Raw genomic sequence first — 25,830 nt, forward strand, 5'->3', positions numbered from 1 at the left:
TAAACACCTTGATTGTGGTCTAATTCAACCCCGCACTGAGGCCGGTGCTGGTGGCTGCCTGCCAAACGGTGCTCTCCAACCAGGAGCCGTACAGTAGCACACCCGCCCTTTCATTTACCACTAAATCAAAACAGTGCGGACGGGCTGAATGAGCCGGAGGTTGCGCCGCCGCAGGGCCTGCATGGGCATCTACCTGGCATGATGATACAGCGAGCTGGAGGTGATCCACTGTGCAGCTGTAACGTTAGCGCCGAGGGGACCGACAGCCTGCGCGTCTGCTGCAGTTGGGGGGTGGTGGTGGTGGTGGCTGGCTTTAAAGTTTAAAGGGGACACAAGGAAAGGCTTTGCCGTGCATGCGGCGTCTTACCTCGGGATGCAGTTCGGGGAGGATCCATCTATCTCCCAGGTTGCAAACAGGTTCATGGGCACCGGTCGGTTGAGAGCCCCGCTGCCGGGGAAACTCAGCCGGCCACTTCTCTCCGCCATGGTCCGTGCTGCGGGTGGGACTGTCCGACACCGAGCTGGGGGTTTGTAAACAGCAAGACCAGCGCAGGTCTTCTGCGCGCGAGTGCGTGCGTGCGTGTGTGTGTGTGTCCGTGAGGAAAAGCCGTCACACGCTCACATTAGTGCGATGTGAACGCCGGAGGACGAGCTCATTTCTCCGTCCTTGCCGGGCCCAGGCAGGTCGGTGTGGTCCTTCTGTGCCGCGGAGGAACTGCAGTGGGGCGCAGGAGTGAAGGGACCGACCGCTGAGCTTGTTGTGCCTACCACGCTGCTCCGAGTGTATGAGGGGTGATTAGTGCCACCCAGGCGAGGGGAGGAAAGTCAGGAAAGGCCAGCTTCCTGCTGGTTTTGAAGGGGTATAAAAAAGAAAAACAAATCTAGGTTAAAGTAAAATTAGCTTCGTTTCATTAGTTTCTTCATGTGACAAGCTCATCAAAAATAACCCGCCTTTAATTCATTTATATTAACATGTATACTCATTGAGAGAAGGCCCAACAATAAAGTGCTCAAGTGAAATAATCAATCACGTGAAATAATAATAATATGAAATTGCGACATACACAAGCAATACATTTTTTAAAGCTGGGTCTACATTTGTTTTAAAGCGGGAGTTTATTGACGGTCCAAAATAAACACTTGAACACACATCATCCTGACCCAAAATGTCTGAGCATTTCAGTTCAAAGCCTCATTTGGGAAACGCTTGGTGCTCCTCTGCTGGACGCTTTCTGGCATTAATCACCCCCCATACTTTCTTACAGGAAAAACGTCACTGAAGGTCTCGCTGCGCTGCGTTTTTGCCGACTTCGTTGGCAGGTGCAGCCTGTGCAGGTCTGGGCGGATCCGCGGACTCAAGCAGCGTGTGTTCAGATCGATTCCCAAATTGTCAAACACCGGAGCCCTGCTGCCAACTAATCCACCTGTACATGTCACAGTGCTGCGCGGAAAAGGTAAAATCCCCAAAGAGGTGCAGAAGTTTAATCCCTTTTATTATGTAAGTGTGTGTTTTTGTTTTGACTGTAATTAGGGGACCATATTTGACGTGTTTTTACCTTCATACCTGCTCCCACACCTGCCCTGCTGATGCAGACTGCTGAGCACATCACAGGCCAAACCACATGAACAGTTTTCCAAATATGACTGTATTCATATTTATCATAACACAATAATCATGATGCACCTCCATGTATTGGCCCTGACCTCCATCTAGCAGATGCTGCCACCGTGTGGTTGAAGTCCTCTACGACACAGTTTCACATCATGAAGTAACTTGAGTTCAGCCATGTTTGGGAAGGAGCTCGCCAATAAACATGACAACAAACATGACTGACTGTAGCTTTTCACCATCAAGGTCTTCAGGGACTGTCCGGTGAGCACTCTGAGGACTATTATGCATGAGTGGATACGCTGTCATCATTTTAATCCACAGATAGTCTACAAATATTGTTTTATCACCCAACCTGGAAGCTCACCTGGAAGCATATACAACTTAAATGTTCTCTTTCTAACACAATGGGACCGTCTCAAACAAAGTCATTAAATTAAAAATGAAGAAGAAGACATCCTGAGTGTGTAAAACGTTCATCAAAGAGCTCACTAGTCGATTAACATCCGGATCATCCACCAGTGCCTGATAAACCGTGTCAGCTCTACACAGCACTTTTCATATCCTGCCTCGCACTGTTTGGATGGACAGTCGATGTGTCATTATTAGAGCAGTACTGGGGCACCATTATCATTATGGATCAACAGGAGTTAAGAAAAATGTGGATATAAAGACAAAAGAAAAATAAGCATTTTCATTTATCAGTTCATTTCTTTATATATAGAAAATATAAATAAAAAAATCTAAACTTTTTTCTGTGTATCTTTTATTTTTGGATGGCATGTTATCAGTTGACTGGCTGAAGTTTTGGCAGGACTTCCTGCCCAGGATTTGCATTCAGTTCCTGCCGACATAATCTACAATCTGAACCGAACATCAGTTCTTCCCACTCCGAGCTGCATTATTTAAGCTGAGTAACTGAATATTTGTCAAGAAGCTTATTGCTGCTGTTGCTGGAGAGAATGACTCTGGCTGACAAATTTAACAGTTTGGGAAAGTTTTATTTTGTTAAACTGTAGATTTTATTCAAAATGTATGAGGGTCTCTCAAACCACATTCACAAAGTATTTAAAAAAAAAAAAAAAAATTCATGTTTTTCTGGACTTCACTAAAACATTGAATGACATTATGCAGTGAGTGTTTTATTAGTAACAAATTAATAAACTTATTCAGAGACATTTCTTCTGTTTGAAATAGACACACTTGTACTAAGATCCACAACAAACAACAGGCCAACGTTGGAGAACATAAATGCAATGAAAATAAATCACCAACAAGAGAAAAAAAAAGGTCCTGACACAGCAGTTTTTTTTGTTTTGTTTTAAAAAGCAAAAAACAAAAGGCCAGTCAAAATTGATGCCAGATTCCAATATCGTTACACAAGAAAGCTGAAATAAACCACCATCTGAGATGTTTGCATTTTTCCATTCACATATCGGAGGGGGCGGGCAGTAAACGCAACAGGAGCAGAGGCACCCGTTAAGATGCCTCGTCAGAAGCAGAATCACAGTTTCACGGGAATGCAAAGGAGCTCGCATTACACAAACAAAAATGTATTCGAACCTTGAGCCACTCTGAACGCTCAGGCAAAGCAGAGGGGAGTGGATGGAATCAGAACATGGCGGACAGCTACGACAGGTATCGTCACGATCAAAATGGTTTAAGTCACGCGGTATTTCATCAGAATGTGAAAAAGGTTTAAAAGAGGGAATTCAAAAAAAAAAAAAAAAAAAAAAAGACATTTTTTCCCCATGGAAGCACCCCCACGCTACAAAAGAAAAGAAGAAATCAAAGCCAATGTGATAATATTAACGACTGGAGATCTTATTTCAAAACAAGCCATGTAAAAGGCATTTTCCTCCCCTTAATCAATTAATTAAAAAAAAAAAAAAAAAAAATCACAAGCCACCATTCAGGCCTGCGGTGAGCAACTATCAGTCAGTCTATTTCACAGCCTACAGGTGTATCAATCTCAGTGCTTGCTGTCTGCTGATGCGGAGCGGGAACGTGAGCGGGATCGAGAGCGAGACCGAGAGCGAGAACGAGAGCGGGAGCGGGACTGTTTGTTCTGAGCGGGAGCAGGTGAACGTGAGCGAGACCTGGAGCGAGACTTGGAGCGGGACTTGGAGCGAGACTTGGACCTGGAGGGGGATCTGCAGGCTGCCTTGCCCCCTCCTGATGACCTCCTCTCTGGGGTGCGACTAACAGACCTGGAGCGGCTCCTGGAGCGGTTGCGGCTCCTGGAACGACTCTTGGAGCGCGAGTAGCTTCGGGAACGGGAGCGACTCTTGCTGTGACTGTTGGAAGAAAGAAGTCGTTTTTAAGTTTCATCCTGTTAGAATTATGCCGTTTCACTGCACACAACACAACAACACTGGATACTACAGCCATAGCATGACCAGTATGAAACTGACAGGACAGGGTACGTAAAAATCAAAGAGTGACATTCACAGATGTGCACAAATGACCCAAGATTCTGTTTGAAGAGCAAGCACTTCATCCAGAGCTGGACTCAGTCTGAAGAGCAAGTTTCCCTCTGCTTCCATTCTGCAGGCTAAGCTAAGTGACTACAGACTCAAACGTCAACACACAGATGTTAAAGTGCTGTTGATTTTTTTCCCATTCAACTCTTGGCAAGAAAACAACTGTGAGTATTGTCAAAATGTTTAACAATTGCCACACCAGCCAAAATTCTGTTAACGTGGAGGAGTTGCCGTGTGTGTCCTGATGTTTCCACATCATTAATCAAAGTGCTGCTACTGAAGGCCACAAAAGTGCAAACGTGTCATGCTAACACAAGTCAACAACAACAACTCACTTTCTGCTGTCCTCAAAGATTTTCAACTTGCGTCCATTCAGCTCTGTCCCATCGAGCTTGGAGATGGCGTTCTTCATGTCACTGCGAGATGCAAACTCAACCACTCTGTGTTGAAGCAGAAACATCAGTCAGACGCAAACCGTGAAGGCCATTTCAGACGCCCGACTTCAAGAAAAGCAAACTCACCCTTCATTTTTGTTGGGTCTGTGAGCGTCCACAAAGGTAACTTCGCCTGCTTTTCTCATCAGGTCTTTCAGGTCCTGTTTCAAAGCACAATGTAGGATTAGTGACGAAGAGCACAACACGGGGTGCCAGTGAGAGCCTTTTCTGACCTGTAAGGAGAGAAGTGATCAAGCAGCAAGACACCAGCACATACTGACAACTCCGGGTTATTTAATGCTGACTTTAGCCACTCTGTGATAAACTCCGATGTCAGTGGACATGTTAGACAAAAGAGCCACTGAAAATGCTTTGTGTGGACAAGTCTTGCCTTTACTCAAACAGTTTTAAAGTCCCATTAATTGGCTCCATGAATTCGTGAATTTGCTTGTAGTTTTTTAGTTATTTGTTTATTTTTTAAGCTCTTGAGAAAAGGACAAATTAAACTCCATAATGAGACGGCTGACAGGTAACACCGCAGTAAGGGTTTTCACGTATCTGAGGTTGAACCTGAACTGAGCCTGAGTATGTGAAATGACCCTGTACATTTACTGGTGGTTGGATGACAACAGGTAAGTGGACAAAAATTTGATCCAGAGTTTCTTTTCATATGACTTAAGAAAATTATCTGGCTCAAAAGTCGTCAAGTGTTTACATATTAAAACAGCCCCCTTCCCATTTGAGACTGCAACTCTACACCCCTTTACCACCCGACCCTAAAGAAAACCCAATCACATGAGTTTTATGCTACTTACCGCTCCATACCCAGGAAGATATTATCATAGAGCCACTTGTCCAAATAGCAAATGGGAACCAATGCAGTGTTAAGCCCTTGAGAAACGACCTCGGCCTTGACTCAGCATCCGGCCTCCACAAGTAAGGAACCACCAGAGAGCAAGTAGGGGGAGGGGTGTGTGCCCGACTCAACACCCCCCCCAGTTCCATCAGCAAGAGAAAAAGACCCAAACGGGAGAGTGTAGGAACCGTGGATTTGAGGGGGGTTACAGCAGTCGGGGATGCCAGCCCACAGAACCTCCAGACTGTGGCTACGGACCTCCTAAGGCTACTGTATCCTGCGCTAGACCACTTTCACCCGCTACGGGGCCCAGCCAAGACTTTAGACCGGCGGCAACTGCGTGTAAGGAGAGGCACCAAATGGACACTATTCAGAAAAACACAACCAGGAGAGGGCGCTGAAGACTTCTGACACCTCCGTGGAGGCTGTGCATTCACCTCTGATATAAAGGAAACCATATCAGAGCAGCTGTTAAAGAACAGTTAATTGTTTCGGTTAGAATGCCCATCAGCAGCTGTACTGTATTTTTGTCTGGAAAAAAAGTAGATGGAGCTAAAGTTTAAAGAAAAAAAACCTGGGGGATTTCTATGGGATTGGCCAATTAAGTATTGAGTATTTTTAATGTAATCTAACTAGAGACAAATTGTCTTGGCCAGATCAAATGAATGCTGCTTAATTTAAAATACATGTGCCAACAGGATTAGATGACTGTTTTTTTTTTGGGGGGGGGGGTGTTTTATAAAGCCTGTGTTGTGAGATACATAAGAAAGTTTAGTGATTGCTTACCTGCCAGCTAATCCGTGAGGACAGGTTCTCCACAATGAGTCTATGTTCAGTGCGCACAGGAGGGCCATACCTGTCCGGTCATCGAAAAACAGACTTTAATACAACATTTTCTTTGCAAAAAGGGGAGGACAAATGTTCCACTATGGAGACTATAAATGCATCTGGACAGCCCTCTGTATTAACTATGGGCTGTCGTGTTCACTACTGGTGTGCTTACTGTCTAATTGCCTAAAAACTATATTTAGCCACTGTAAAGCAAACGTACCTGGATCCACTGCTGCGAGATGGGCGATAGCCACCGCCGCCACCACCACCACCGCCGCCGCCACCGCCTCCGAAACGGCCCATTCCAGGACCGCCACCTCTTCCTCTTCTGGAACGAGCGTGCTCGATTGTAACCCTGAAATGGAGAGCAAGGCACCAACAACTTAAATGTTACAAATCTGTCTACGGTGGAGGAAACATACATTATTGATTGAAACATGACAGACAGTTGTGCAATTATTCAGAAATCTGTCTGAACTGACTTAAAATAAAGCATTTACTGGATTAAATGTTACGCTTTTACAGGGCAGTGTACACTATTAAATGCATCAACACCATTGTGCTTTACAGGAAACAGAGCAAAATGCTGCACGTGTGAACATGTCAGAGGAAGGGGCTCTGAACAAAGGATGTGTTGGATCCTTACCTTTCACTGCACAATTCTTTGCCATTCAACTCGTATACAGCATCGTCTGCATCTCTGTGGTCATCAAATTCCTGAGCAAAGAGGAAGCAAAAGGTTATTTTTCAAATAAAACAGGACAGGATCAGAACAAACAGTTTACACAAAGTGGTCAGTCACACTCACCACAAAACCAAATCCATTCTTCAAGTTGATTTCCCGAATCCGTCCATATCCCTTGAAAAACTTCTCCACGTCTCTCTCTCTGGCGTGTGGGCTCAAGTGGCCAATGAAGACACGACAACCACTCATTGTTACCAGCTGCAAAGGGAAAACATCAGACTTGGTAAACATTAAATCCAAAATGGAGTAAAATAGCTTAATATTTGATTTATGAAGGTCACTCTGTGGACCTCCCTTGGTTAATTTTAGACATTTGTAGTATGCACAGTGGTATCCCAAGCTTAATCAGTAACAGGTCTGTTACTGAGGAGAAAAATAGTCAAGATGGCAGAATCTGTGTGACCTCTGAAGAATCTCAAATCTAATTTTACGTCTGGTTTGATCTATTCCTGTCGGTTACTGATTTGTGAACCTTTTAAATTTTTACTATTTGTGAAAAGATCAGAATAATGTCACACAGAGCCAAGTCTATAGTGAAAGCGACTCTGAAACCGTTCACATGGACTAGGCAGAAACCACATGATAATCCGGCTCTGGTCGAACCAGTTTCAGTGCAGGCGTTTAGTTTCATCAGACGCAGCATGTAGTTTGTGAATAGTAATTTTTGGTTTTGAGGTGCTGTTGTATTCTCTTACTTTGTCTTACGAGGTAATACTTCGTTCTACCTTATTGCTATAAATATGAAGAACAGCGTATTAAAAGGGAATCTCAAAATTGCTTGATGCAACTTAACGGCACCACACACAGTATTAGGTACTGACCATATACCGTAGTACGTTATTATCTCTGCTGCCTCCGTCGTTAGGAATTGAGTTATCTACACTGAAACCACCAGTAAACCACTTAGGCCCAACTTTAGCTTGCTAGTTAGCATTAGACACAATAAGGACACGCTGTGGCCAGCACGGCAAACAGGTTTATATTTTACTTTCACGATTTAAATTCACGCGTAAAGCAGTTAAATCTGAATAAAGGGGCAAACAGCGTCCCGATTCACATTTTTACTATGAAGAGCAAGATGGCTGTCTTTGCTCGGATTTAATAGTTTTTTCTTGGTGAATCCATCATGGCTGCAGCTCGCCTTGAGGTCGACTTCGGCTAATGTTAGCTAAGGCGAGCTAACTACGCGCCGTTAGCGACAAAGATAAAATTCCCAATCTAGAAGACGCGAGCCTCGCGTTTAGCTGTTGTTTAAAACCGTGGAGTCACTACAATTATGAGATAATCAAATCCAGTTCTCACATGATGTTTTGTCCTGAAAGAATCTTCGATGTCGTTGATCACGTCGATGGGTGGCTGCAGCTTCAACTGTGTCGCTCCAGTCTTACTCGACTATATCAAAATGGCGAGCGAGAGTCCAACGAGTAACAGGAAATGCTGCTGCCGTGACGTTGCCAGTTTGGGGTTGGTCATTAACCGCCGCAGTTCAGCTGGTTAAAGTTGTCGACTTTGACCTGTTGTCGTTCAAATAAGTACGACATCGCTTTGATCAACTTAACATAACAAAATAAACAGCAACGTCTTCACATGAAACGTACTATATAGCATCTAATTCCGAAGAAATCAGCAAATCCTCAAAGAGGGGATTAAACGCGGATTTGGCAACCGTGGTAGGCATTTAGCTGGACTGAAACTGGGTTTCTGAAGCAGACACCCATATTGATATTTGAAATTTAAAGAATAGATTATAATACATTATGATGATACATAAAACATAAAATCCTTGATAAGGCTACAATAAATCTGCTTTTTGAAAACTTGTAACCCAGATAACTCTGGGCCTATCGAGAGGGACATTTTGATACAGATAAAATTTCTAATACTATTATCACAGCATTTTCAACTGTAACTTCTTGTTATTTATTGGCCAACACATACCCTAACAATGATACATGTATGATTAGCTGTAGAATTTAGAAATTGCTAATGTACATACAGCTGACTTCATCATATTGTTACTATAAATCATAAGACAACCCACAAAAGTCTAATACACAATGATATGTTTTACCATGGCAAAATCTCTCATGGTTGACAGTGATAGTATACATATATATACAGTATATCATTTAACTCCCCACCCTTATCAATATTTTAGGCCAAAACAGAAGAAGCAAAACATTTCTCTGTTATTTTGTCTCTTTATTCTAATACTATATCATCGCTCTTGAAATAGTCCTGGGTTAGGAAAAGGAAATACAAGGTTAAGTTTGACACAGTACAATAGAAAAAAATACCTGTCTGGTCTGCTCTGTAGAAAGTGCCAAAGACCGGAATACTGAAGTCACTGTACAGCTCCTGTCAACTCAACACTTACCAAAAAGCTGAACACAATACACTCAATGAAATGTAAGACGACATCAAAAATAAATAAGAATTTAGCTTTCTTTAAGAACATGAAGAAGTCAGAGGATTCATTTGCACTTCCAACCCCATTTAGGAAGGTGTTGCAGCAGAAATGTGATGACTGCCACGATTACAAGTCATGTGATTTCCTTCCTGAGAAAATGTAGCTGTCCTCAAACACACCACAGCAGGAGGGATGGGAAAACTCACATGTGGCCTGGTTCACTGAGCCTTTGCAGTAAAGAAAAGAGCAAGCAACGTGAATTAAAATGAGTAAAACTACAAGGAGACCATGTTTGTCATCATCATCATTAGGCTTTCATCATTATAATTGCTGCCATCATCAGTATCAGATGGGGGAGGAATCATTAATGAGGTTATGTATTTGCATATTATGCTAAAACCACAATGATTACTAAAAACTTCATGACATCATATTTTCCCTTAATGAGAAGCTCATCTTGAACAAACCAAAGCTCAGAAGGATGAATAACTTTTTAAAAATCATTAACAGACTCTGTATCTGTAAACAAGTCACAGTTCAGTTCACAGTCGTAATAAATCAAACACGAAAATTTAGTCTTAAAGGAGCCGTTTGTCATTTTAGGAAATACAGTTGTTGGCCTGATTCCACTCTCATCCCTGTGGGTTATGAATGACGCTTCAGGCTGTTTAGCTTAGCTTAGCTTAGCATAGCATAAAGACTGGAATGGGGGAAACAGCTAGTCTGGCTTTGACCAAAGGTTTAAAAAAATCAGCCTACAAGCACCTCTTAAGCTCACGAATGAACATGCTATCTCATTTGTTTAATCCTACACAAAAACAACACAAGGAGCAGTAACTTCCTGGGTGCTGTCACCTGGTTTGGGCAAAGAAATAGTGCAGCCCATAACCCCCATAAATCATCAAATATTTACATTTTAGTATTTGCACTAATTAAACAAACAAAATGTGTAATGTGTTAAATGCTGAGCTTTCAAAAAGCGGGTAGTTTCAGAGCCAGGCTAGCTGTTTCCCTCTGTTTCCAGTCTTCATGCTAAGCTAAGCCAACCGGTAGTTGGTTGTAGCTTAATTTGCTGGGCAGATGTAACAGTGGTGTCAATCTTGTCATCTTGTCAAGTCTTGGAAAGACAGTGAGCAAATGTATTTTCCCAAAAGGTAGAAACTATTGCTTTAAGGACTACTGTAATTTAAAGGAGAATAATAGCTTTTCTGGTTTAACGGTGAAAAAAAGTTGACCAATATCACCCAAGAACATTCTCTGGGTGTAAATATACATTTCCTGGCCAAGAAGTTATCTCAGTGTTATAATATAAAGACCATTTGGATATAAAAGCATAGACAAAAATTGCACTGGGTCACAAAGTCAGTAATTGTCAGTGTAGCAGCTTTCTTTGTGTTTATGTCTCTGAGATGTTCACAGATAGCGACTGGGCTGCCCGAGGTTGCATGAACAGCGACCACTTAGACTGAACAGTATTTGCCCTTGATTGTTTACAACCGTCTATGAACTGGTTACACTGGCCGGAAACAGCCAGTTTAGTGTTTAAAAGAAGTTAGAGGTTAGATCATTTCTTTTATAAAAGGAAAAGTGGGCTGGGAGAAATACTTGTGGATATGGTCAGAAGTGTGGTGTCTCAGTTTACTTGGATATTTTGTCAAATTTTCAACATGCAACATTTTTACGAGTTCAGGCTGAACTTGAAGGAACAATCACATCCTCTTTCACCGGTTAACGCTCTAAAATGGCCAAAGTTTAGTGCTTATACGTCTCACACTACAAAAAGCAGAGTCAACAATATCAACTGAAGGCCACGTAGAGGCTATTGAAGGAGAACTTGTTGAATTTGAGCAGATTAACAGTTTCCTGGTAATGTCACTATAAGCCGCCTCAGGTGTCTAGTTGTTCTACAAAAGCAGCTCTGAAGGCAGGGCAGGGAACAAGGCTGACAAAGGTTTAAAAGTCCATGGAAAAGACTAATAATAACATACTACAAACTTCAGATCTACAAGTGGTTGTCGACGAGTCTGAGCCATGCTTCAGTGCTCAGCGCTCGGGCCAAAGTTCGCTTTTTTCATCCCGTCGTTCGTAGAATGGACAGGCAGGGTCTCTGTAGGTCTGAAGTCTCATTTCATGAAGAGGGAATTCTTCTCTTCCTGCCTCTTTACTCAGAGGACAAACAGTATGAGGTCAGGTGGTTGTTCAAGCCTACTAATTGAGCCACAAGCAGAGGTGGCAAGAAGGTCCAGAGGTCAGCGTTTGTGGGCCAGTTCACACCCTCGTGTGGCGGCAGCTGTGGGAGGAGCCGGTGGCGGCCGCTCCGGATGGGGACGACTGGTCCTCGTCGCTCGATTCGTTCTGCTCCTCTTTGTGGAGGCCGAGGCTGATGTGGCTCTGAAGGGCCGCCGGGGTTAACCACTCCTTGGGTAGGCAGCTCTGCAGGAAGGGGATGCAGGAGCTGAAGTAGGCCAGTCTGTTGACCCAGCGAGGGATTTCTCGTCCACACAACAACTGAAAAAAGTCAGAATATGTGATATGAAGCCTTTCGTCTTTCTATAAATGTAAGACGTTCAAGCAATAGAATTTGACTATTAGGAAACAGCAAGAAAAAAAAAACAACAACAACCAGTGCTGACTCCATGGTTATGGCCTTGATGCTAGCAGCTAGCTGCTTATGAGGCTGTGCTAAATAATCTATGCTCACAATGACATCCTTCTGATATTAAGCAGGCGAAATGTTTATCATGTAAACCAGGGCTATTCAATTAATTTGGGTCTGGGGCCAGTTCATCAAACTGAAGCAAAACAAGGGGCCGGAGAATATGACTAACCGTAGTAACAAATAAAGTAATTAACACAACAATTGATAACTGAATACAACTTTTTCCTTCGAATAAATAAAACAGACTTCCCCATGAATTCACAGTGCTGTTCTCACATTTGTCTTTATTAATAGACACCAGCAATATCACTATCACTATCAAATTGCACTCATTTGAGTGACATGAAATAACAAAAAATAAAACCAAAGTGCATGTGTAGGCCTATGTTGCAAATTACATCACTCAGGTTAGGTGAACAGTATTACAATTACATTCATAGGCTATAACTGAGAAATTGCCTCAACACCCAACAAAAAGAAAAAGTGCAAGCCCCCTTGAGTGTGGAAATTTGTCTTGGCTGACTAACTAAATGGGGAAATTTTCAAAAACTGCCTGCTTCAATGAGTTCTAGACCCCTCATTCAAAGTCTGTCTCAACATAACACAGAAAGGGTCCTTCACAAATCTCATCATTTCACTGGAGATGCTGAAATTACCAAACCTGGTGGCAAAGTTTTTTTTCAACGAGTCAATAAAGTTTGGCATCAGCTCAGCAATTTGCAGGCCAGATTGCCTCAGTGTGGGGAAGTGGAGCATCTTTCCAGAACAAAGATCAGCAGAGAACAGTGAGAGCTTTCTTTGAAAAGCGTGAAGTTTCTCCACAAGTTCCGCGGCTGTTTTACCTCTGCCCTGCAACTCCATGTTGAGTTGGTTCAAATGATGGAAAACGTCACTCAAAAAGCAAACAGTAGCATTAAACTCATCATTTTCCATTAGTGCCAGAAACTTGCCAGCTTTTTTCAATTTCGAAGCCTTGAGAAACTGCACAATCTCCTCTCTTAGTTCACTAAACCGTTTCAATGCGTTGCCTTTGCTAAGCCATCTAATGTCATTGTGAATGAGCAAATCTTTATATTCAGCAGCTGTGTCCTTCAAAAGCTTACGGAAAAGGCGGTGCTGTAAACTGGAGGTGCACCGGATAAAGTTTATAATTGCCATGACAGAGTCCATGGTCTGTTTTAACTCACCACTGAGCTTGGCACACAAGAGGCTTTGGTGAATGAGGCAATGTAGCGATCTCAACTGAGGAGCCACGGCAGCCATCCTCGCAGCGAGCCCCTGATCCCTGCCCGCCATGGAAGGGGCACCGTCTGTCACCAGCATATTGATGTGCGCTAAATCCAGGTTGTTTTCCTCAAAGAACGAAGTAATTTTGGTGAATAGAATTTCACCAGTAGTGTGCCCCTCCATGGGAATTAGTCCAAGCAAATCCTCGCGAAAACATTCACCATCAAAAAATCGCACATAGAGGCACAACTGTGCAATATCGCTGTTATCTGTCGACTCATCCACAGCCAAAGACATCACCTCGGCCTTCCTCAGTTTGTCCAAAAGCGTCTCGAAAACGTCCGATGCAAGGCACTCGACTCGCCTCATATTTGTAGTGTCAGATAATGGAATTTGCTTGATCAATTCGACTATGCTTTTTCTGGTTTTCTCATCTGCTACAATCTCCTCAATGGATGCCAGCATACACTCCTTGACTGTCTCAGAGTCTGTAAACGGCCTTTTCTTTTTGCCCAATATCCATGCCACTCGCAAAGATGCTGCCGTTGTCCTCTCTTGATCCGTCCAGGCCCGAAACAGTATGCGACGTCTTTGCTCATAACCAGATGTAAGCCCCAATATCCTCTGCCTCCGGGCAACGGAGCCCGGTGGGAAAGTAGTGTCAAAGTTAGCATGCTTTGTCTTAAAATGCCTTCTCAAATTAAACTCTTTTGACACGGCGAGGCACTCGTTGCAGATTAGGCACACAGGTTTCACATTGACCTCAATAAACGCATATTTCTCTGTCCATACTTTGTTGAACTGCCTATTCTCTGAGTCAACTTTCCTTTTTTTAAGGTAGATAGAGACATTTTGTCTTGTTGCTGGCCTAGAAAGTGTCAAAGTGACAAATTTGAGCGGTCCGTCAAAATATATTTCCGACCAAAACAGGTAACGTTAGGACTACGAGTAGATATTTAATTGTAATGTAGGCCTACTGGCCACCATGGTTAAATTTTTAAACGGACTCCACTGTCCATGAGATAAATAGGCCTATCATTTGGAGTGGCAAGTAGGCTATATTGTGCAAAAAGAAAAAATGGATGAGTTGACAGATAACATTTATGGTGCACAGTTGTGTCTTTGTGCCATTTCTTTGTGGGGAATATTTTCGCATTTCATGCACCAAAGAGGCGGCAGTGTTTTAGAACAACCTGGATTTGGCGAACGTCAGTAACGTTATGATGTGCACGAACCAAGGTACACACCTAACATCCACAGAACATAATTTAAAGGCGCCACCTATAGGCAAATGTAGGTACAACACAGAAAAAAATCTATCCGCTCGTTATCACTTTCCCCGCTGACTGTTTACAGACGTATCTGCCGGATTTGCTCATGTAATAAATTACACTTCGAGGGCCACTGCGGGGCATCTCGCGGGCCGCACCCGGCCCGGGGGCCGCCATTTGAAGAGCCCTGATGTAAACCATCTTAGTGTAGCACATTAGCATGCTAACGTTTACTAATAAGCACAAAGTGCAGCTCAGGCTAAGGGATGGGAGTGGTAGGTAGGTACGTTTGGCAGGTATTTAGTCACAAACCCAAGTAGAGGACAAACAGAAACTGTAACCTCATGATGGCACTGGAAGAAAAATTAGGAAGTCTGTAACTCTGTAGCAATCCGTCCAATAATTTTTGAGATATTTCAGTCTGGACCACAGCGGTGGACTGACATACCACCATCCCTGGAGCTAACCAGCTAGCATCAGCTAAAAATACTGTAGTGTTTAAGCCCATGCTGACATAACTCTGAGTGCATCGAATTCGTTCTCCAGACCTCAGAACTAGCAAAGATGTTGTATAACTACTCTCACAGTTATGAGTAGTACTCCCTTTAAGAGTACTTCTGTGAACTTCTGTGTGTTATAGTTTCTGAACAATACATACAAGTAGGAACAAGACAAAAAAAACACATCTGACATTGTGAACGCAGTATCTGACTGACCTCAGACAGCGAGGAGGAGAAGTGGTTGCAGTTTTTGTGCATTAGATGGTAGGCGTTGCCTTTAAACTCTTTACCGAGCTCCTCCATGATTTTATCTATGTCCTCCTCTGTGAAGTCTGTGGTGCCCAAAACAATGGCCTCCCTGTTTGAGAGCACAAAAACACACATGAGCACACTCACCTCTACCACCAGCGTTGACGACATCTCAGTGTATTGTATGCTAAAGCTGAACGCACTCACTTGAACTTGAATGTCTCTCCCAGCTCAGCAGCGTTGCCGGGGTTGATTTCAAAGATGCCACTGAAAGGGTATGGATGACCCCCGTATGCAAATTCTGTGTGGACAAACATGCAAAACGCAAGTTAACTCCTCCAGTGGAGACACTAAACAACAGTAATTACACCGAGGCAAGCGATTAATCACTGACACACTGAGCTGAAATCATTAGGCCTGCCTAATTACAGTCATCTCTGCCCTGTATTTACAGCAGCGTGAGAGAAAACAGTGATGAACACTAGATGCACAGAGTAGAGAATTAAATTGTTTGCTTTGAAGCAACCGAATTTAATTTGAATCTCACACACTTTTATAACAAAAACACAATGATGTTTCAGCTGTTTGTGAAAGCAACAAATGTATTGTTGTGGATAAATAAGTATATTTAAGTAACTTAATCAATAATCTGTTTAAATAGTCCCATATACTCAGACTATAGCTGTCAGATACATGTCATGGAGCCATAAGGCAAGTAACATCAGGAAAGAGCAACAAGTAGAACTTAAATGCAGTCGAGCAGAAGTGTAAAATGTCTAAAAAGGAAGTACAGATAAATTACAAGCGCAGAGCAATTTTACTCTAAATACAGTACTTCAGCAAGTAGCCTTTATTTACATTTCATCACTGCCTGTGATGAAATTACTGCAAACTCTCCTGTTCCTGATGAAGTCCCTTCAAATCTCTGTGGACAAACTCAAAGACGCTTGGACGTAAAGTTAAAATCCAGACATGCTGTTCTTCTGCAACCCGTGAACACGTAGTGCTTGATCTATCAAACCGTGCAGATTTAGTCCAAATGTTGGACTACATGCACAAAGAGTCAATAAATGTAACTGATTTATTTCATTGCATTCATTTAAGCACTCAAAACGTTTGATGTTGGACGTTTTTACATGGCAGCTAATTCAGTATGATTAATTTAAATCCATGAGGTCATTATGCAAAAAATACGCTATAAGCCTAAAATAATAAAAGTGATTTCCTGTCCTGGTAAAGGCTGTAGTTGTACTGCCATCATATTTCACAGAGCGCAGAGTCAATATTTCTGGTTGCAGAGACATAATGGAGTTCCCGATGATCTAGTTTCATGCTGCTTTCTGCCTGTCTTTTTTCAAACCACACACACACACACAGTGAGTCAGTGGTGACTCAACCCAGAGAAACGGGGTCATGTTATTAGGGAACACAATTCCATATTCCATTTTTAAAACCAGACTTCATCTGAGTCCGTGAAAGCAGCCTCGCTCAAACATCACGATCGCACGGCGATGCTCAGATGAACTGTGATGATTTCACAGACGTACAGGAGAGGAGGGAAAGGTATTACCTCTGCCATAAATCTCGATGCCTGAGTGGAAGACTCCAATACCCAGATTGGAAGTGTATTCGTTGATCCAGTACTGCAGAGGAGGAGAGAGTTCATTTAGGATCAATATCAACAGATACTTTGTCCTGTGTCAGGAAAGAAACATGCAGCAGCTCTACAGAAAAATAAATACTTTCTTTGCTGAACACATTCATCTTCACAGCATGCTGGGATTAATTCAATTCAATTTAATTCAATTTATTTATACAGCACCTTATACAATCAAAATCGTCTCTAGATGGTTTACAGAGACCCAGAGTCTGAACCCCCGAGCAAGCAGACAGTGGCAAGGAAAAATTCCCTTTTAACAGGAAGAAACCTTGGCAGGACCCGACTCACAAGGGAGAACCATCCTGCTGATAGTCAGCCGGGTGAAGGCGTGGGGGGCCATTTTGTATGTATGCTTATTTGCTTTCTTGCTTTTATTGACCTATTCCTATTCAGGAGTGCAACAGTGACGGCATCCCAGCATGCACTGGGCCGAAAAACAAGGGGAACACCCCGGCCCGATCAATCACACAGATTTTCTGATCAGTCTGATTTGTGAGTATTTAGGCTGTCGGAGGAAACTTCACACATAAAAACAAACAAACAAACAAAAAGCTCCAGGCGGTCCATGAGCCGCAGACAAAAGAGGGATAATTTATGCCGGGGCCAGAGCTCCCCTCCCCCGCCCACTGACACTCCCGCACCCTGAGATACCCCTGAGGAAACATGCTAAGAGCTATCCTCCACGCTGCCTCAGATGTCCCCTATTAATAATAGAACAGGTTTCAGAGTGATACAATAAAAGCATATCCACCATTTTACTTTGTGTCAACAGAGTCCTCTCATGTTTCTGCTGTGACTTAGCCTCCTCTTCCTTTTCCCTCTCTGGATTTGGATTTTGTCGTTTGACACCAGCAGCACAGATGGAAATCTTTCTGTCAGCCAGGTTTCAGCTTCAGTCTACAGAGACAAAATGTCCCACCACTCGAGCGCACAGAGACGGAGACAAGTTGACTGTCAAATGACGTGACTTCCTTCTGCAGTCACCATCTTGCTGGTGCAAATCACACTTTTGCGCCTCAGCTCTTTTGTTTTGCAGTAATGATCCCCTCCAACATCCTGCCTATGCAGATGCAGCATACAGCATGCACCACTACAGGCACCCAGCAGTCACATTGATTTTACACTGATTGATTCATCACCCCCCCAGCTCGCATGATTCACTCTCGGGAGGAGCTCGTTGCCTACTCGTGCTTTTGTGTTTAATTCTCAGCAAAGTATTTAAAGGTGACTCCGACAGTCGCCGCGCTCATGACCACCTTCTCCCTGTTCGACATCCCCTGCATGACCCGTTAAGTCCCAGCATCAGCTGTCACTTCCGGTCCTCAGCTGTGAGGTGGCTCGAAGACACCACGAGAGAGAGAAGAGTCCAAAAACCTGCACCTGGCTTTGTGTGTGATCATTGTGTGTGTGAGTGCTCATTAAATGGCAGCTTTGTTTTGTTTGTTTTGTTTTGGTTTTACACAGTGAGCTGATTCATGCTGTAAGACGAGGACACTTGTTGAAATATTTCAAGTGAGAAAAAGAAGCATTCAGAGAATTCAGCCACATAAAACTTGAATAAAAATGAGCTAACCTCTAAATGTTCTGTAAAAGTCTGTGAGTGTTTTATTAGATCACCAGATTCTGTGATTACTTTCATTATCTCATGGGTAACACCTTCTCTTAACCCCCACCCACCACCACCACCCCCGAAGCATTGATAAACACTATGCACACGATTAATACGACACAATATGTTGTAGTTTTAAGCACACGTAAGGACATTTTAAGAGTATATTCATCTGTCACCAACTATAATGTTTTACAGACACAAATAAAAAGTGTCTTTCTATTATATATGATGTATTTGTTATATCTGAGGCTATAATCTTCATATACTCAAGCTCTTTGTTTTTATCTATAGCTGCTAAATCTGTTTGCACCCATCAGTTATGTCTCTGTGTAGTAGATGTTATTGTCAGTGGCAGGGTCCTCCATTCCCACAAAGGATTCACATGATGTCCAAACAGAACACTTCCACACTTGGATATGAAACACTTGTTACAATAATATGTTTATATGAATATTTTAGTCTAGAAATACTCACTTCACTCCCGTGACAAGCTGAAGACATCAATGAAGGCGTATGTATTGTTAAGTAAATGCTCTGTGATGTTTTAAATCGAGCAGTTCTGTGGATTACAGCAACATGTTGCATAATACTGACAAAGGAGGCTGTTGAGCAGCACAGTGAAGACCAGGCAGCGGGGACATGATGTATGAATGAAGACTCTTGTCCTTTACTGATGTCTGTGGGTTTATGCCACTGCGTGAACGCTTGTGTTTTGTGTGTGTGTGTGTGCACGTCGCAGACACAGTGACACCTCAGAGGCTGTCAAATAAACTGTATTTTCTCATCTACTTGCTGCTCACCGTTTCAGAGGACGCTCAGACTTTTCCTGCTAAATAAGGGCTGCACACAGACAGTTTGTCTTCCTCACACAATGCATGTGTGCAGCGAGCCGGCTAAGGCCACACAACACCGGACAGCTACAGGCCACATGCCGCCCGGCCTCTTCTTGACTGAGCTCACCAAATTCACAGGAGATCGTTTTAATTTAGCTTTGAAGCAGCACGATCGACGCTCGTTAAAACTGTAAAACGAGTATTTCTCCAAACAGACCTCCTCTGCCTGCTTTTCATCTTAATATTTCATACCAACTCGACTCTTTCCAACTTTCAATAAACAGCTGTCAGGTGCGCACGTGAAACAGGTGTGGAGCTCTTTCAGGTGGTGCGTTCACTTCCCCTGCTGGTGTCTGATTACAAACACAATTTGCCAAAAGGAGGAAACATTTTATCAAAAAAAAAAAAAAAGTAAATATAGTTTAGCTGAGAAAAATAACAAAACCCTTACCATATCGTACACGTTAAGGATGACAGGTTCATTGGCCATGGTTTAAACCTGAGCTGGAAAGGCAAACGTCCCCACCCTCCACGTTTTATGTTTGTCAGGACCTCCACACCCCTCTGAAGTCACAGGGCGGCGGGCAGGCTTCGGCTTGAGGGATGGACGCTACTCATTCCCCCGCAGGACAATCGCTGCTCTGCAGGGTGTCCGGAAGGGCGAGTGATGCCGAAAGAAACGGGACAGCTGAGGCTTAGCGAGATGTCACAGAGCCATTACGGCGAGTAAGGTCGGGAAACTCGGATCCGGGCAGGGCATAGCGAGGTGCGGCAGCGGACAAGGCCCATCTCCGCAAACATCTGTTGTAAGGGCCAACGATGGGGCCAGGAGGTGTATTCGTGAATTTAGAGCAAACACGACAGCTCAGAATTTCACATCAGAGGTGTAAAAAACAAGATCCGGAGCGGACGTAAAGGACCTACGAGTGCTGAAATCCGAAGCAGGCGCGCTTCTCCCGTCACAGGCGGAAAGGCGACAGCTAGGGCGGACCGATGGAGGCGGACTGCTGGCCATTTTCACACGGAGGATGCTGGAGCAGCTGTGGGAGACGACTCCTGAGCCATGGTGGTTAATTACAGCTGAAAGGGAGGAGGAGGAGGAGGAGGAGGAGGAGGAGCGGGGGACTCAAGTTCACCAGCAGCATCCCCGGCCGCCGCCGCTGCTGCTGCCAGCCCGCATCCAGCATCCTGTTCGTCGGCCGGTCGGCGCAAACCTCCGCGACATGACTCCTCCGGCACACACCACCGCGGAACCGCTGACCCAAATGCGCTCGATGGAGGGCTGTTTGTTTGTCTTAAATTTCAGGAAGTACCAAGGCAGGCGAGATCCACGCGGTGGTTTTCCAGCTCCGCGCCTCGCTGTCTGGCTCCCTCTGGTTGGGACTGAAGCGTTGGATTACATCATACATCCTCCAACAGCTGATGTGAGACGGGGCAGCTGGTGGGTGTACAGGAGCACATTTTGTTACAAAAGACACATTTTTTAAAAAAATCTTTACTATTTCTGTCAATCAGAGACCTGCTGAAATATCTGCCCAGTTTTCACTTTAATGTTTTGTATTGTTGGCTACAGCCGACACATTCAACAAGACTGTCCACTTTATTTTGTTTGGCAAAGTGCAATTATGTGAACGACTTCCAATCACACTGGTTATAAAAGGTATAAATAAAATGTATCAATAGGCTACAATGGGCTTCTTGGTTTAAATTAGCTAAAAAAATAAGATAAAAAAGATAACGCCAGTTTACGCTATCATTCATGTCAGTCACTTTTTTTAACCACCTCACGTCACACTTATAACGAGCAGTGTGACAATCATTGTATTGTATTGTATTGTATTCAGAAAAGACTGTTTTTGGTAAAATCACGCAAGAGTCCAGTTTTAATTTGAAAGTGATCTGACGACTTCCGGTGTTGCGCTCTCGTCGGTTACATTTACAGATTTAGCTTTTACTATTAGCCCCAAAATGGAGATTTAGCCATTCAAATTAAAATGATGAGGTGTTAAATAATTACGAGACGTCCAGAATTTTGACTTATGGTCAAAATTTAAAGACGCTTATTATTTCCCAGTTATGGGACTAATAAAGGATTATCTTCTCTTTATCAGTCATTTTGACTTTAAATCTATGACACAGTAGCTTTAAATTTAGACTGCTTCTCATTCTTTTAATTAGGAAATCTCAATTTTGACATAGTAAATCAAGATTTTTGACTTAATAATCTTGCCTGACTCATTATTGTTTATTAGACTGACTTAGCCGTCTGATTCCTCAATCTTCACTTGTAATTTTGACTTTCTAGTAATTTTCTCACAGGTTTGGCCTTCTAATATCGATTACGTGCTCTCTTATAGTTTCTTAAAGTTTTTGAATTAGTGTCTTAGTATTTTTATTTATCTTGCCTACATGTTCATAACTGAAAAACAGACGAACTCAAAATTAATTACAATACAGCAGGTGCTCGGATGTGAGACACAGCATTTGCATAATTTATTAGTGCTTCTGGTCGACTTTTCGGGCATAACTGCACACATTCACAATCCCACTCAGCAGAGCGACATGAAATGTATTTACAGACAACAAGAGCCACATACAGTCAGGTACAAATGCTTGATAGACGCACTGCAGTCTGACAAACGTGGACAAACACACCCACAGTTCACTTATTCATCTTCTTGATTACCATTACTGGAGGAGCTCCATGATTGTGGCTAGTGCAAAACAAAAAACAAACGTGTTGACAGCTGTTGACAGCTACTCAGTTTCTTTAAAAAAAAACAAACAAACAAAAAAACCCTCCCCTTTAACATGAACTGACTCAAACTGCTTTTCGGCATCAAGCTGTTGATCCTTCACATAAATGAACAACTCGTGTCCCCAATCACAACGGGCTCCATAATTCATATTCACCCCACACTTAGCACACTTAGCAGAAGGTGTGATGTGCTTACATAAAAATGGCCGTGACACACAAACACACAAACGTGTCAGAGTCTATCAGCGGCTCTCCAGCTATGACAGAGCTTTAAGACGCGAGCTGCCAACCACGTTACATATTCCAGGAATGATCTGTTTGTAAGACACGGATGTAACGGCTCACCCCGAGTGACAATGTGACACACTTCATAATAAACTCATGATAAAAAAAAAAGAAAAGAGAAACGACTCAGCGATACTTTGAACTAGTGTACTTTTGTTTTGAAGAGATAAGTCTGGTGATCAACTGTATCAACAGGTGATCTATTAAAAGACCAAAAACCAACAATGAATCAGCTTTACTGACAAGTACGGCCTGATACATCTCATCCCCAAGTGCCACAGGGCGCCAGCGTTGTCCGAAAGCGACAGCACTGCACTGGGTGACATGTGCCTTCATCAGTATGAACACACTGCAGTTCATTTTGAGTCCATCACATTCACGCTGCCCAGGTCACAGGAACGCTGACGACAGGCCCGGATGCGTATTAATCCGCAGCTGAAAACAGTCCCGGACAAACACACCCAAAACCTACAGTAGCCTGGAAGCTCCAGAGACATTGAGGTGAAGATGTACATGTTGAACCAACAGGCTTGTGGCAGGAGGAGTCGAGTCATAAAGTACTGAGAGATGGACTAACTCATTGTTGGTTTGAGGCTTTTTTTTCCCCCTTTTAAACGGGGCTCATTGACAATAAGAAAAATTTGCAAAATCGGAATCCACATCTTTTAATTTAATTTATCAATGGACCGCGTGGGTTCACTTTCATTTGGATCCCAATAAGCAGCAAGAACCAAACACCACCACCATCCCTTGGAACAGACAGAAAAGGCACTCTATAGTCCATTACACAACTTATCACATTAACTGCAGGCTTTCTCCAATCCCGCGACAGGATGCCGCTCTTCTCATTACTCTGTGCAACAACGCAACATGAAAACCAAACCCAGTCGAATGAATTTTGAACAGTGACAAACTGAAACACGGTGAGCTCCCCCCTCATGTTGCCCCTCAGACAGAAATGCCATTCAGTGATGGAGGTGCAGCGAGGCCCACGAGTGGCTGAACACAACATCGTCTTTCAGTTTGCAAAAGGACCCTGGAGATTGTGTCAGTCTGACTTGAAGGATTTAAAGGGTTTCTGCATATACAAAGTCTGTGCACAGCCAGCTGTTTGTTTCTGCCTGAGCTCAGCCCGGCTCGGCTCGGCAGCAGGAATGTCAAATGTACGTTCTTCTCCTTACAATCACAAAGTTATCTATTAAAAGTAACCTCTGTGGTAAGAGAGCATCCCTTTTTGCAAAGGAAGGGTGTCAAGAAGCTACCATAATCACATAATACACATGAACACAGAGAAACTCATCAGTGACACCAACACCTGCTAATCACGAAAATAAAGTCTACTGTTTCGAGTTTGTTCCCTCTTTCACTTCTTTGGCCTGTAGCAAAGTTTTTGTTCTTAAAAATAACATGCAGACGTCGGCTTGGTTAAAACTGCTTCCTAAGGTGCCGCACGTAAATGAATGTAAAGATGGCCGCAGCTCCCGCTACAACAGCCATTATTCCCAGAGAAGACACGGAAGATTCGCGATCGGGTGGCGAGCCCGTGGGTCCGTTCATGTGATGGGGCACCTGCAAGACATTAAAGCAGCACTGGATTACGTTGTGGTCTCAGACACGCTATCAGTTTCAAGAAATCACAGCAGTGATGAATCATGCATGCACTTTGTTTGCAGTTTTACATTCTGGTGGAAAATGAAGTTGTTTTAAATTCAAAGTTGCAGAAAATTCTGCAAATACAACAAATAACCAAGCACAGAAATCACACGTGAGTGTAAGGAAGAGGTCACACCTTTTTCAGAACACGGAGCTCCACGTCATCCCCTGCTGTTCGGAACAGATCCACTGCGCTTTTGTGTGTTCGGCCCTCAAGCTTGATTCCATTGATCTAAACGGCACGCAGGAAACAGAAAACAATGACAGGGTGCTTAATTCGATCAAAAGACTACACTTCAGTTAGGTTAATCATTTGTTTCATTTTTGATTGATCGGCTGCCTCGAGAGACCTGCTCATCATGATTTTCAAAAGCCCAAGTTGATGACATCTGGCAGTGCCTGAGAAGCACCACAAACCCTCAACATTTTCTCTTTAAGGCGAAGAGAAGTTCTTCACAATGGAGAAGCTGGGATGAGGAATTCATTGGTATATTTGCTTGAAAACGATTGCCAAGACTAATCAGTTATAGTTTCAATATACATTTAAACCATAAGGTTAATATTAACAAATACAATCTAATAGTAACAGTGTGCCCCAGCACAGTAATGTTTCCCAGTGTTCTGGAGAGTATCCTCCTCTTCATCCTAAACCCTTGATGAAAACCATTTATTACCGCCAGGATTTTATCCCCCTCTTGGAGTCTTCCATCCAACCCTGCAGCTCCATCCTCTTTTATTTTGGACACGTATATGCCGCTGTCATTTACAACATACTGCTGGTCCGCGCCCCCGACTATATTGAATCCCAAGCCTGAAAAAAAAGAGAGAAAGGCCCTGGTATTAGATATAAGTCTTGAGTAAAATTCAATAGGCACAAGTCACATTATTTGCCAGGGCAGATACCGCTAATCCAAACATTTATTTCAGTGGATCAAAGTACAAGAGTATCCGTTCCAACACTTTAACCTACTGCTACTCAGAGGAACACCAGGTCACAGAATGTTACATAACAAGTCCCAGGTGTAAAGCAGACATTACCCTCTCAAGGAGCTAAATAAAGGTTCCTAACTGTGCAAGGCCACTGGCTTCAATGAAAATGCTGTCTGTCACCGTGTCTGACAGGCCAGCAAAAGTTTCTTTCAAAGACTTTAACACCGCACTTAAGTGCATAAATCACTGTCTTTTACTAAACTGAGTTGTGAGGTCTCAGCCGGCAAGCTTAACACAAACCCCTCTGCTTGTACTACACGGCAACCCGCGTTTGGATGCGGTTTTGTCATTTTCGATTCGCGAATTAGCCATTAGCCACAGGAAACACGCTAGCTTGGTACAGTTGATTTTTGCTGCTACGTAGCTAGCTGCTAGCGTAACCGCTAGCTGTATGTCAAGTTTTTCAATCTTCTTACCTGCCGGTCCTCGCTTCAGTTTTATGTTCACCACGCCGGATGAGGAGTGCAGAGAGCCGTTCATTTTGACAGGACACGACAGAAATAAAATAAGACCACGGAGAAAGGGGGACAAACTATTTATCTGAAGGTGAACTCATTGAGGAGTTTCGATTTGCTTACTTCGCCACAGTGGGTGGTTTGGGGTTCTGCTGCCCCCTGACGGCAAGAGACTGAACTGCAGGCCGACATTTGAATTACAAAGTAGGAGATAAATTCGAAACAAGAAGCAAAAGTACTACAGTGAAGTTGCTCCTATGAAAATATGTGGGAATTTATACTACATCTAATACTAATTTTAAGTCCTTAC

The 25,830-nt window shown here is 43.2% G+C and overlaps 4 protein-coding genes across 5 annotated transcripts in view; all 4 read right to left on the minus strand.

Moving 5' to 3' along the window:
• Positions 1–786, minus strand: part of pacs2 (phosphofurin acidic cluster sorting protein 2) — a 52,061-nt gene extending 51,275 nt beyond the window's left edge. For both annotated transcript variants that reach the window (XM_046413038.1, XM_046413040.1), the window contains exon 1: positions 368–786. In XM_046413038.1, the coding sequence (XP_046268994.1) occupies positions 368–486 (119 nt within the window). In that variant the 5' untranslated portion in view covers positions 487–786. The remainder of the gene's footprint in view (positions 1–367) is intronic.
• A 1,803-nt stretch (positions 787–2,589) lies between these two features.
• On the minus strand, positions 2,590–8,413 carry srsf5a (serine and arginine rich splicing factor 5a). Its single transcript, XM_046413052.1, has 8 exons — positions 8,261–8,413; positions 7,022–7,156; positions 6,860–6,930; positions 6,434–6,568; positions 6,169–6,238; positions 4,614–4,687; positions 4,428–4,532; positions 2,590–3,906 (listed from the first exon to the last, which is right to left on the minus strand). Exons 2-8 carry the CDS (start codon positions 7,145–7,147, stop codon positions 3,582–3,584), a joined length of 906 nt encoding a protein of 301 aa, XP_046269008.1. The 5' UTR covers positions 7,148–7,156; positions 8,261–8,413; the 3' UTR covers positions 2,590–3,581.
• A 3,083-nt stretch (positions 8,414–11,496) lies between these two features.
• Positions 11,497–21,367, minus strand: LOC124071958 (deubiquitinase DESI2). Its single transcript, XM_046413064.1, has 5 exons — positions 19,831–21,367; positions 16,845–16,917; positions 15,482–15,575; positions 15,242–15,383; positions 11,497–11,876 (listed from the first exon to the last, which is right to left on the minus strand). The coding sequence occupies exons 1-5, from the start codon at positions 19,867–19,869 to the stop codon at positions 11,637–11,639; spliced, it is 588 nt and encodes a 195-aa protein (XP_046269020.1). The 5' UTR covers positions 19,870–21,367; the 3' UTR covers positions 11,497–11,636.
• Positions 21,368–21,843: 476 nt separating this feature from the next.
• On the minus strand, positions 21,844–25,698 carry LOC124071959 (synaptojanin 2 binding protein). The gene is made up of 4 exons (XM_046413065.1): positions 25,482–25,698; positions 24,750–24,886; positions 24,212–24,307; positions 21,844–23,991 (listed from the first exon to the last, which is right to left on the minus strand). The coding sequence occupies exons 1-4, from the start codon at positions 25,543–25,545 to the stop codon at positions 23,848–23,850; spliced, it is 441 nt and encodes a 146-aa protein (XP_046269021.1). The 5' UTR covers positions 25,546–25,698; the 3' UTR covers positions 21,844–23,847.
• Positions 25,699–25,830: the final 132 nt, after the last annotated feature.

This window comes from Scatophagus argus, chromosome 15 (genome assembly GCF_020382885.2).
Source record: "Scatophagus argus isolate fScaArg1 chromosome 15, fScaArg1.pri, whole genome shotgun sequence".
In the NCBI taxonomy this organism is placed as follows: domain Eukaryota; kingdom Metazoa; phylum Chordata; class Actinopteri; family Scatophagidae; genus Scatophagus; species Scatophagus argus.

Bases quoted from the DNA above. Each gene is read 5' to 3' on its own strand.
- LOC124071958 (XM_046413064.1), bottom strand. From the start codon at position 19,869: ATGGCCAATGAACCTGTCATCCTTAACGTGTACGATATG. The intron at 15,576-16,844 runs GTAATACCTTTC...TTGTCCACACAG, and splicing joins CATCGAGATTTATGGCAGAG to AATTTGCATACGGGGGTCAT. The intron at 11,877-15,241 runs GTCAGTCAGATA...GACTTTTTTCAG, and splicing joins TCTCCTCCTCGCTGTCTGAG to TTGTTGTGTGGACGAGAAAT.
- srsf5a (XM_046413052.1), bottom strand. From the start codon at position 7,147: ATGAGTGGTTGTCGTGTCTTCATTGGCCACTTGAGCCCACACGCCAGA. The intron at 6,239-6,433 runs GTACGTTTGCTT...ATGACCGGACAG, and splicing joins TCTCGCAGCAGTGGATCCAG to GTATGGCCCTCCTGTGCGCA. The intron at 3,907-4,427 runs GTGAGTTGTTGT...TTCTTCCAACAG, and splicing joins ATCTTTGAGGACAGCAGAAA to TCACAGCAAGAGTCGCTCCC.
- LOC124071959 (XM_046413065.1), bottom strand. From the start codon at position 25,545: ATGAACGGCTCTCTGCACTCCTCATCCGGCGTGGTGAACATAAAACTG. The intron at 24,887-25,481 runs GTAAGAAGATTG...CTTTTTTTTCAG, and splicing joins ACTGAAGCGAGGACCGGCAG to GCTTGGGATTCAATATAGTC. The intron at 24,308-24,749 runs GTAATAAATGGT...CGTGCCGTTTAG, and splicing joins AGGGGGATAAAATCCTGGCG to ATCAATGGAATCAAGCTTGA.